At 46.9% G+C, this 12,500-nt stretch overlaps 1 protein-coding gene across 1 annotated transcript in view; it reads right to left on the bottom strand.

Annotated features, from left to right (window-relative positions):
- znf385a (zinc finger protein 385A) overlaps window positions 1-12,500 on the bottom strand; it is a 59,514-nt gene that overhangs the window by 6,591 nt on the left and 40,423 nt on the right. Inside the window, 4 exon segments of the mRNA XM_030360320.1 lie at window positions 353-629; window positions 631-704; window positions 7,623-7,794; window positions 11,702-11,812. Coding sequence (XP_030216180.1) covers window positions 353-629; window positions 631-704; window positions 7,623-7,794; window positions 11,702-11,812 — 634 coding nt within the window.

Raw genomic sequence — 12,500 nt, 5'->3', positions numbered from 1 at the left:
CGGTATGGTGCAGTACGGTCAGTTGCGGTTAGGTGCGGCTCGGAGCAGGGAAGCTAGGATACTTTTCGCGTTCCCACTGCGACAGTACCCCTATGGTAGGGGGGGGTTTAAGCCGGATGGCGATAGCCGCGGCAGCTACGTAAGCACCATGACAGCATAGCAAATAGGTATGGCTCAGCGCAGCTCAGCACGGCTCAGCGCGCTTCATGCCGGACCCTGCTCAACTTTTGGCTGTGGAAACGCGAAGCATGCCGCACCTCAGCGCACCGAACCGCAATGCAGGTCTCGGTGGAAACGCACCATTAGTAACACTGTCCCCTATTAGCATTAGCCCAGCGTAGCGTGTGTGTACCTTTATTATGCGCCTCCAGCTGGGACAGGGAGTTGACGGCCACCTTGCACAGCGCGCAGTATAGCAGCTTCTTGGCCTTGTCCTCCTCGGTGTCCGGGCTGCTGGAGGCCGGGACGGAAGCGGCGGCCCCCAGGGACCCTGACCCGGTCCCCTGCTCAGGAACCCCACCGCCGTTGGTGCTGATGCATCCCGGGGAGGAGGGGGACTGGGGTACTAGGGGTGGGAGGGGGGTGTGTAGCAGAGGGCACAGGGCGGTGATGGGGGAGTCCATGGGGGGGGGTGGGGGGAGTGTTGAGTGGAGGGAGCGGCCCGGGAGCCAGGAGGTCTAATGGTGCCAGGGGTCCCAACTCATCTGAGAATAAGAAAATTAGAAGGAAAGTATGTCACATGTTGCAAAACGTCTTCAAATACATCAGAGGCTGTGGTTTTCAGAAACAGACAGCAGACTCACAGAAAGTGCTGAATCATCATCTTCATGCTTCTTCCAAGACTGTCACCTTTAATGAATGCGATTCATTTCTGTTTCTACTAAAGATTTCAAAGAAGCCGATCCAACGTGAAGGCCACTGCCTGCTGAGATCCCTCACACCCACTGGACGGGCTTGCACAAGGAAGTGATTTCTACTCCCAATACCGAGTTCCTGTTTATTGCTCTTTCCCCAGGATATGAGGGGGTCACAGAGGGTGCTTGTATACCACAAACATGTTTGGTTTAGACATCTCCCCCACTCCCTGGTGCAGGGGGGGGGGGGTTCTGGCTTTCTTTCGAAAAGGCCATTGGAAAGACATGTTAAAAAATTGAATGACCATTTCATTCCACACCTGTTCTTCTTGGCCGGCTATTGGAGCATAATGGCCCTTGGCAAAGACGAAGGCCACGGGACACATGAACTGTCAGCTATAGTCTCCTCATTATATTTTACTCTCTAATCTCTCTTTAATGTCAATTTGCATCTCCATATATATTGGGGTAGATACTATACTGTACATTATATTGTGGATATGTAATGGATATTGAAGTGCGTGCTTCATACGGACACATGTTTCTGGTCAGAGCCTCGTCTATGCAACGCCTTTGGTATTCACAAAGCAGTGGGTGTTGGCAGCACTAAGAACACCCCTACATATGGGTGGGGTACAATTCCGATCTCATCAGGGCCATAATGGACCCTGCCCCACTAACCAACCCCTCCCCTTCCCCTCCCCCCATTCGCCCCCCGCTACCCCTCCCCCCTGCTTCCACAGGATGAGGGGCCACACGAGGGGAAGCCCCCATCTGAGATGGACAACAGGGGAATATTCCATGGGAATTAAACTAATGTTGTCTTTAACCGCTCAATTTCCTACGCCCCAACCACACTTTGTTGTTTTTGCTACATGACCCGAGCCATTAATTCCTCCACCTTATTTTATGCCCTTTTGGTTGGCTTGGGGAACCGGGCGGTGATGACACATCCTTGGTCATAAAGTGGATTGAGGGAGATGTTCTCCTGGTGGCTCCCCCGCATGAGCTCTGAGGAAGGTGTCATCAAGACTGCTTTCCAAAACTTAAGCTGTCCATCTTTATTTCCATAATGGCAGTGAAAAACTGGTTTGGTTAGTTGAAGATCTAAATATATTTGCTTCCTTCATTTAAAATCTCATACTGTAGAGTAGATGGGGTTTACGTGTTGATTTAGTAGTAGGCCTACGCTGCAAGTAGGCCTACAGGCCAAGTGTAACGGATGAGAAGTTTGACAACTAACCCCACCCAAGACAATCCCATATTATGGTGGAGGTTTGCGCCAGATGACTTCAAGCAATTCACCCCCCCTTGACACCTATTTATGTGTCCACAGACATGGACACCCACGCGCAAGTTCACACAAACACACACACACGCACTCACACAAACACACATGCACCCAACACAGAAATACACACCCAAAACGCCCACAAGCACACACACACACACACACACAAATACACGTACACGCACACAAACACAGACATACATACACACAAACATGCATACATGCACACACACACACACACACACACACACACACACATACACACACGCACACACACACACACACACACACACACACACACACACACACACACACACACACACACACACACCATGCAGAGCTTAGAACACTGTGACATGTGGCTCTTGTTAGGCTGAAGTAGAGAGGGGATTGGGCTGGGGGGCCAAACCTTACAGGGAGTTTCATGAAGATTACAAACCTCACATCAATACATCCTGCTGGCCCTCCCTCACTCCCTTAGAACAACTTAGTTTCAGACTAGGCAAGTTTAGCTTCATAGCATGTGCTGCAACTCCAGTAATCCAGCACCATAAACTATAAACCCAGATAGTGCAGTGAGCAGTAGATTGTTACTCTACGCCCCCTGAATTAACTTTTTAAATCAAAATGTTGTTTTCTCACAGCGGATGACTCAAACTAACTAGAGCTCCTCTCACTAGCTTCCTACTATTAATAGCTAACTCCTCCTCTGTCCTGAGAATTAATTTTATGAGGGGTTTTTTATTCTCTCCTGCACAAGTTATATCCTGTGGATTCAATCCAACACTAACCAGGAAGTGAAGAGGCGCCGCTCCCTCCCAACAGGCCTCACAGTCAGCCATGGATGAATAATTGACTTAGAGATGTCAGGCGAGATGACCTTCTCCAGATGAGTTACAGAACGGCTAGGGACATGCTTGTATCGGCATAGTTCAAAGTATAATATAAAATCTGTAGACTTCAGTGGAAATTGGCTGTTGTCACAAGTTTATATTAATAATAGTATCAGAGATTTCACATGAGCCATAATAACAGCTATGATACAGACAATTCCAGGTGCCCATGCCTTTAGGGTTTGGAAACAGAGCCAAGATTGTCATTACTGGTCCTGTGTGTAAAGGAACAGGCTATGATTCATGAGTGTTGTTATCAACAAACTAACTTGTATTCTCAGTCAGCTATGGCGTAGCCCACGATACCTCCATGGGCATTGGGCAGGTATACTGGTGACTCCCTCTCCCTCTCTGTTCGATCCTCTTTAATCCATTCCTCAATCATTCACGAGCCGGTGAAACCTGACGCTGGTCCGACCAGCGCCTCATCCATAATGGAGCGCGGGTTGTCTTGGCCCAGGCTGGCCTGTCCTCACCCTGGAACCCACATGCGTAAGCACAAACCTAGGCATGCTGATACACGCATGCACGCATTTGGGCTTCAAAATGTTTTTTCTCTGTAAAGGCAGGATCATAAGCAGGATTGTTTTCCTCAAATGTGTTCTTCCTAAACCTTTTTAGCACAGAAAACAAAAATAGAGGGCAATAGAGCAGCATTGTTCTCCTTGTGCATGCCTCAAAGAGTCATGCAATCCTACCCCAAACATAAAAGCAATGTCTCTAATTGACCTTGGCAGAGGAGTGTGTTTGTATATGTGTGTTTGCACAGGAGTGCTATATCAGGGTGGTTTAAACTGGGCCCCGTCATTAGAGAGGGTGGACCAGATGAGGTCACGGATTGGTCGAGGGGAGGGGAGAAGAGGGGAGGGGAAAGGAGAGGAGAGGAGAGGAGTGGAGAGGAGAGGAGAGGAGAGGAGAGGAGAGGAGAGGAGTGGAGAGGAGAGGAGAGGAGAGGAGAGGAGAGGAGAGGAGAGGAGAGGAGAAGAGAGGAGTGGAGAGGAGAGGAGAGGAGAGGAGAGGAGAGGAGAGGAGAGGAGAGGAGAGGAGAGGAGTCGAGGGGAGGGGGAGGGAGGGAAGAGGAGGGGAGGGGAGAGGAGAGGAGGGAGGGAGAGGAGGGAGGGAGAGGAGAGGAAAGGAGAGAAAAAGAGAGGAGAGGAGAGGAGGGAAGTGGAGGGGAGAGGTGGGAGAGGAGAGGAGAGGATGGAAGAGGAGAGGATTGGAGCGGAGAGGAGTGAATGGGAGAAGAGGGAGGGGAGGGGAGAGGAGGGAGGGGAGGTGAGGGAGGGAAGGCGATGGAGGGAGTCTGATTCCCTGTCCAAGTAAACAGCTGCCTTCCTTTTTACCGCTTGCTGCCAGATCGCCACAATGCCAGACCGCTGGGCAAACTCCCCCGAAGCCCAAGACCCACTTCTAGAAGGAGGGACCATAACACTCCTCCTCTCCGCCTTCTCCAGTCCGATTCCCCATGTGCAGGACTTCGGGTCATTCCCCGTGTGCAGGACTTCAGGCAGGACTTCAATGCATGTTGTGAAACACACAGCATGCATTCTCTCTCAGTTGGCTCTCCGTCATTAATACTTTGCTGCATATGTTTCACAGATGAGTCAATGAGTCAATGTTGCACAGAACCACCATTACAACTACCAGATGAGTCAATGTAGCTCAGAACCACCATTACAACTACCAGATGAGTCAATGTAGCCTAGAACTACCATATCCACTACCAGATGAGTCAATGTTGCTCAGAACCACCATACAAACTACCAGATGAGACAAAGAGTCTATGAAAGCTAATTAATTCTACACATCGGTAAGATTTAACATTCTTAAAGTAAGAAACAACAAACAGAATATAAATTGTTGTGGAATATATATGTATATATATATATATATATATATATATATATATATATATATATGCAGCATTACACAGCTTTGTTGAATACTCGATTGCGGTTGAATATGTATTTTGTAGAAGCAAACATATTTTCTAAATAAATAAATAGTCCTGAAATAACTGTTTCATATGGGTCCTGTATCACCCTCTAGGGGTATATTAATCCTAAGAGTTTATATAGTAGTTTATACATATGCTAGAACTGTATTCAAATATTTATATATACATTTTTATGGAAGTTCCACATGCAATAGAATGTGTGTTTGTGTGTGCGTTGGTATCTCGACCTGCAATGGAATGCGTGTGTGTGTGTGTGTGTGTGTGTGTGTGTGTGTGTGTGTGTGTGTGTGTGTGTGTGTGTGTGTGTGTGTGTGTGTGTGTGTGTGTGTGTGTGTGTGTGTGTGTGTGTGTGTGTGTGTGTGTGGACTGGGTCTGAGCGACTACACCCAGTGTGTTTGTGAACCAAGCTCTCGGTCTCCAGTCTCCATCCTCCAGACTCACAGCTGTCAGCGCACACAGCTCTGAGCCCTCACTGCTTAGCTGCTAGTCCACCGCACACACACACACGCGCACACACACACACACGCACACGCACACACACACAAACACACACTCACTCACTCACTCTCTCACACACACACAGACACACACACATACACACAAACATATGCACGCACACACACACACAAACACACACACGCACACACGCACATACACACACACACACACAGCCACACACACAGCCACACACACACAAACACACACACATACACATGCACACAAACACACACTCACTCACGCACACATGTGCATGAATGCAAATTAATTAGGATGAGCCTACGTCCTCGGCCACGAGAGGGAAGGGACTTGGATGGAAAAAGGCATTTTTTCCCATGCTGCTGACTCCCTGAGCTCTCGCTCTGCAGAGAGTTAAACTATGGCAGCCTGCTCTGGTTCCCTACACAAGGCAGGGATCTCTAATTGATGGCAAATAGAATGGAACAGGCCATACAGTCTCTCCTGAACAAAGAGATGAAGAAACCTTTTCCAGTATCCAGGCTGGACACTCAAAGGAGACAGAATGTGGCATGTGGACAAACATATGGCAAATATGCTAAGGACCCAATTTTGACATATGTTGGTGCAATGTTGTTTATCATTTCTTCCATAGAGTGCTCAGCCTGTGTGCCCCCTCCCCCCCGCTCACCTCCCTCTCTCTCCTCAACCTCCTCTATGGAGGTCAATAGCTGCTTAATAGTAAGCTTGACAATCCTAACATAAATGTCACCAAAACATGACTGCTGCTGCATCTCCCTTTGTTGCTCAGCATTTTAATCCAAGGGCATTGAGGGGACAATGAGGGAATGGAAACTTTTCCTATCGAGGGGAGCGAAGGGGAGGGAGGGAGGGAGGCAGTAAGAGAAACTACTTAGCCTCAGTTTTAGTTTAGAATGGGAAGATGATGGAGGGATAAAGAAAGAGAGAGAAGTGGATAAGTAATGAAAGCCTTATGGAGGTCAGGCAGAAACAGCCGAGACAGACAAACAAAGCGGCAAGATAAGAGCAGAGACAGTTCTTCAAATGGAGGGACAGACACAGCCTGGACTATGGCCTGTGTCCTGAGAAGCTAATCTCACACAACAATGAGTGATTCCATTCAAGTGAGCTCAAATGCGGCAGCTTCTTACAGTGCCTGTCAATGTTTGAGATGTTTGGTCAGTGCTGCAGGAGCACACTGTGTCAACCGACATCTCCCTTCACATTCATTCAGTTAGTGTAGCAGCTTCTCCATACATTCTATCTTGACATGGGGAGAAATGGATTCATAATTCACAATAATAATAACAGTGAATAATAAGGATAACTCACTCGCCAACTCCGCCCTCATGTGTCCATATCTCTCCTTCTATTTAATGTGTCCACCTCTCTCCATCTATTTCATCTCTCTCCATCTATTTCATCTCTCTCTCTCTCTCTCTCTCTCTCTCTCAGATTTAATGCAATTAACAGCAATGGGGTTTCGTTCGAAAGTTGCCAAATCATAAAGAAAACTGCCCAATCACATTGTTAATTCCAGAACACCTGCCCATGGTCTTAGAGAGTGAACGCTGAACCTGCCTTGCATTCTTCCGGTCAAACAAAGCAACACTGCAGTTCTGAGGAAATGCTTAAGAATCAGTTATAGTCCAACGAGGCGCTGGTTCAAATGGACACTCGTATAAAAATAAATGTGGTGCCTGGATTTTGAATTGGCTGGCTCTTTACTACATAGCTCTTAGCCAGAGAAAAATGTGATGCATCCTGGATGACCTTTATTCCTTTTGTTTCAAGCATATAAAAATAGCATTCTTCTGTCACATCAATATTTAAAGGGGGCTTATAACATTTACAGGCAGTAGGAGTTCCCATTTGGGTATCGCGGGTAGCATTGTGTGTTGGTGGAAAGGACCACACACAAGGACGATGTGCCCATTAGAAAGCACAACATGGTTCCTGGCCAGCAGAGATCCTGTGAGTATGTTTTTACACGGTCCTCATCCAGAATTCTGCGTCACTGCATTCTAGCTCTCGTCTACTCGCAGCTAAAAGTTCACTGCCGATATGATTCCCACTTCACCGCTGAAAGATTCATGATCATCCTCCTGTCTTCTCTCTTTATTCGGGCTTCACTCCGTACCCCCACTCACCTGCTGGGATGGGTTCGCTGTCACAGGAGCCGCCCAAGGGCCCTCCGGGCGGGGGGGAGATAGGGGGGGCTGTCAGGGGCTTGTCCCCCTCCTGGGGCCGGCTCTTGGACGTCTCGATGCCTTTGACCCTCCTTGCGTGGCGGTTCCCTTTGTAGTGGGCTTCTGCCTGGCTCTGGGGGAGAGGGGGGGGGGTGCAAACATTAGAAGACCCTACTGTGTTTGTACAGTATCTCTACAGTACTGTAGCACTCCTGGCAACAGGTGAATCAAACAGAGGGCCCCCCCCCCGACTCTCAATGTATCTTATGCTTACTGTAACAAACACACACAATTACTAGTGCATTCATTGTGTATATCTCCAGTATCTCCAATTATGCACCATTGAACTACAGAAGGATGCTACACCCTACATGGGTCTGAGGACTGTAGGATGGTGCACCATGGGACAGCTCAATGATGCAGAGAACATCAGGGTGAGGATATAAAGGGGCGCAGAGGCCTCAAAAATGTCTCATCTCTACGTGTAACTGGCAACTATTCTCACCAGAAACTTTACTTTTTCTTAGGTGGCCTTATCCAATGGAAGCACTTATTGTGTTGTGCAATTGCTTAGTTTCATCTGTTTGTCTGGAAATGCATTGGTCCAGCCCAGCTGTTGATTTCATAACAGTCCAAATATCTTTTTGAACCAAGCTCTGCACAGACAGCGCCATTTCTTTCCGATTAGCTCATAGCTCCACGCATTCCGAGGGTCGGTGACCAGAGGGTCAACTGGCACGACACGCTGCCCAGCCACAGAGCCCCCCTTAAGCCTGACTCTAAGCCACGCTTCACCAGAATCACCACACATGAACACTATGCATTATCAATTGTAGACACACACACACCAGTATACATTATCAATAGTAGAGACATAGACACCAGTATACATCATCAATAGTAGACATACACACCAGTATACATTATCAATGGTAGACATACACACCAGTATACATTATCAATGGTAGACATACACACCAATCTATATTACCGATAGCAGACAACACAGTGAGTGGCTCCAGCTGCTCCATAGACCCGGGTCCGGTTGCCCCCGGGACAAAACACAGACCCAACTGAGTACTTATGGTGTCAACCTTTCAGCAACCATCCTGCCACTCAGCACATGGCATTATCCGAGCTACGTTAAAATGTAGCGCACCAAGGAGGCTTTGGAGCCTGATGTTTTCAGAGCCTGAAGAATGTACTTTTGTGTGTTTGTTGCGTGTGTTGTTGCATATTTTGTTTGCTGTATGAAATGTGTGTGTTGCGTTTGTTACATGTGTTGCGTGTGTCTTGTTTTGTGTGCTTGTGTGTGTTAACTGTGGGACTTAGGTTACGTGTGTTACGTGTGTTACGTGGTTGTACGTGTATGTTGCATGTTTTGTAGGTGTTGTGTTCGTGTATGTGTTGTGTGTGTATGGGGGGGGGGGGGCAGGAGGAAGCAGAGGAGGAGGAAGATGAGGAGAGTCCTTGCTGCAGCACTCATGATGTCGGCCGTTGCGGTAGGTCAGAGCAGGTGAGGTCACTGATGCAGTACATCACCAAGGTTACTGCACACATCATGCTCTTTGGTGCTCCTCTCCACAAGCCCTATGGACTCACTAACCCAGAATGCAGTGCATATAGGCTGCTAGAGATAATCCACGCCCTTGACCACATCTTATAATACATTTCTTTTTTCTACACTGTTCATAATGTCATGCAGCGGAGGAAAAGACAGAGAGTGAGCAAAGCAGAAGAAGAGGATCAACAAATCACAGAGCACGAGATACGTCAACATTAGGAAGGTTGACTTTACCAGGGGAGAACGAGCTAAGATAGCAAAATATCAGGCAAGGGTGGAATTTGCAGACTGTGTAACTCGCACAGTGTATTTCATGCCGTCAGAGATGCCTTCTGCTTTGCCGTTAAACTCGATATATTTAGACTTGCCAAAGTGGTGAATCACGTGCGAGCCTGGTGTAAGCCAGAGAGATGCTACCTATCACTATACATAGCCCTGTAAGACAATATTCACAGCCTGCCCTGTAAGACAATATTCACAGCCTGCCCTGTAAGACAATACACTCAGCCTGCTCTGTAAGACAATATAGTCGGCCTGCCCCGTAAGACAAAGTGGATATAGGACAGTGTGACTTTCAAGCTGCAGTGAAGGCGAAAGGGATGGCAAACATATGTTGTCATACATGTCTAACAACATCCCAAAATCAGAATTTAGCTTGCAGATGTGCTAGCTTGTGTGTGTGTGTGTGTGTGTGTGTGTGTGTGTGTGTGTGTGTGTGTGTGTGTGTGTGTGTGTGTGTGTGTGTGTGTGTGTGTGTGTGTGTGTGTGTGTGTGTGTGTGTGTGTGTGTGTGTGTGTGTGTGAGAATGAGTCCCATATATGCTACATAAGCCTGACAATGGGAAGGTTGTTTCCCAATATAACTCTGTAATCCATTATGTACCATGGTGTGTGTGTGTGTGTGTGTGTGTGTGTGTGTGTGTGTGTGTGTGTGTGTGTGTGTGTGTGTGTGTGTGTGTGTGTGTGTGTGTGTGTGTGTGTGTGTGTGTGTGTGTGTGTGTGTGTTTGTGTGTGTATGACTACAGAGAACCAAGCAGGTTTCCTGCTGTATGTCTGGATCAGATCAGGAGTGGCGGCAGAGCAAAGTGTCTGATATCCAGTATTGTTTTTAGAGGAGACAGCTGGGGCGGCTTCTGACTGGTTGGACTACGAACTGTGGATGGATGGATGGTTTACATGCTGGTGGTCTACATCTGCAAAATACATGACTACCCTCCGTGCCCCTGTGCACCATATACCAGTTTCACAAGATGTGTGACATAAAGCTGTGTAGCATGTCCTTAAAGACTACCAAAGGTGTAAACACAAAGTGGTTTGGAGCTTTCGCAAAGGGGACAGCAGATTACAGTGTTGTTCGGCGCCTGACCACATGAGGCCATGATGGTAGACCCAGTGAAGATATATATAGCAGAGGCTAGATCCAGCTAACTGCACCTTGACTCTGAAGCACCACAGAATACAGGTCCTGGTGGCCAAGTGGTGCGCACCACACCACACCAGCTCAACCATATCAGGTTGAAGCAAAGTAAAACAAAAACATACGATGGGATTCTTGATCTATTCGTACAATCGTCTTGGGGGGAACTGAGATCGGCCCTGAATGTGTTCCACAAATAATGTGAGAAATTACCCCTTGTGGTCAAATAAATATAAAATATGTTAAGATATGGATTAGTTGTTTAGAAACATATAACATTATAATACTATAGCAATTTAATAACATAATACAATGACAATATAATAATTGTGTCTTATCATTTCTGACTTAGAGAGATGAACTCTTAACTAAACTATCTTCATCATCATTTTAACCATTATTATTATTATTATTTCATTATTGTAAATATTTTCACGATTATTCTCATTCTTACAATTATCGTTAGTATCAGTATTATCATTTGTATATTTCCTTTTGTTATCTGAATGTTTTGTGAGGGGGCTGAGGGGGGAATCTTTATCCAAGCCCTTAATATCTGACAAGCTAAAGGCGTCGATGAATCATAAACGTTGCTCTGCTGAAATAAGTGAAATTCCCAAAGTGTCCCAGCTGCCACTACATACATAAAACAAATGTAGCAGACATGTGGTCTGTGTCAACAGTGTATGTTGGACTGTACACAACACCAGACAGGCCCAAGTGTCTAAACAACATCCTGGGGGGTCTCAGGCATTTCAGGGGTGTGTGTCAGTGTGTGTGTGTGTGTGTGTGTTGGAAGAAGACCTACTGTAACAGATGTACAGTGTGAGGCAGTTTTAGAACGGTTTAACAAGGAGCCAGAGATCTGTTTCACCTCAGAGTAGAAGCGGATCATTTGATGTTACCTCAGAGTTGAAGAAGATGATTTAGTTTTACCTCAGAGTTGAAGAAGAGGATTTAGTTTTACCTCAGAGTTGAAGCAGATGATTTAGTTTTACCTCAGAGTTGAAGAAGAGGATTTAGTTTTACCTCAGAGTTGAAGAAGAGGATTTAGTTTTACCTCAGAGTTGAAGCGGATCTGGCAGACGTTGCAGGAGATGATCGGCCGCTTGGTCTTCACCAGCGGAACGCCAAAGGTGTGATTTAACACTGCTTTCTGCACAGGGTCCATCTGATAGAGAGACACGGGGAAAGAGAGAGAGAGAGAGAGAGAGAGAGAGAGAGAGAGAGAGAGAGAGAGAGAGAGAGAGAGAGAGAGAGAGAGAGAGAGAGAGAGAGAGAGAGAGGGTGAGAAATCTATTCAAAATACTGCTTCACTATCCCAGTGCCAAAAGTAGTCATGCGACGTCATGACTGAACAACAAAGAGGTACATATTGGAGGTAAGGTGGTTTCTGAGTTACAGCCTGCAGTGTTTGATTTGATTATGTCATTTTACAGAAAATCGGTGAGGATAGCACTCAAAGTGTTGAACACTTGAAGACCAGCAGCTCCAAGGCACTGTGGAGGTCAGTGTGGAGATCAGTGTTCACCAGAGAAGGTCACAACCCAGTGAGGTGAACCCATTGCACAGCCTCCTCCAGCTCAACTCCCAACACTGAGGGAGCGGCGCAGTGTGTTTGTGTGTGGGTGTGGGTGTTTCTTGAAGATCATTCAACAGTTGGTACAACAAGAGACAACATACTGTGTATAAAGCTACCAGCCTCTTCAAATCCAACAATCATCTAACAAGGATGTCACCACAGCAGTCGCGTTTGCACTCCAATGTAAGAGGTGGGTCAGCTTCACCTGTTGATCAGAGGACTGGAGCACCAAGCACACACTTCACCGCCTGGCAGCTAGGAAGACTGACAAAAGCTA

Source organism: Gadus morhua, chromosome 1, assembly GCF_902167405.1.
Source record: "Gadus morhua chromosome 1, gadMor3.0, whole genome shotgun sequence".
In the NCBI taxonomy this organism is placed as follows: Eukaryota; Metazoa; Chordata; class Actinopteri; order Gadiformes; family Gadidae; genus Gadus; species Gadus morhua.
This window is presented reverse-complemented; position numbering and strand designations above follow the sequence as displayed.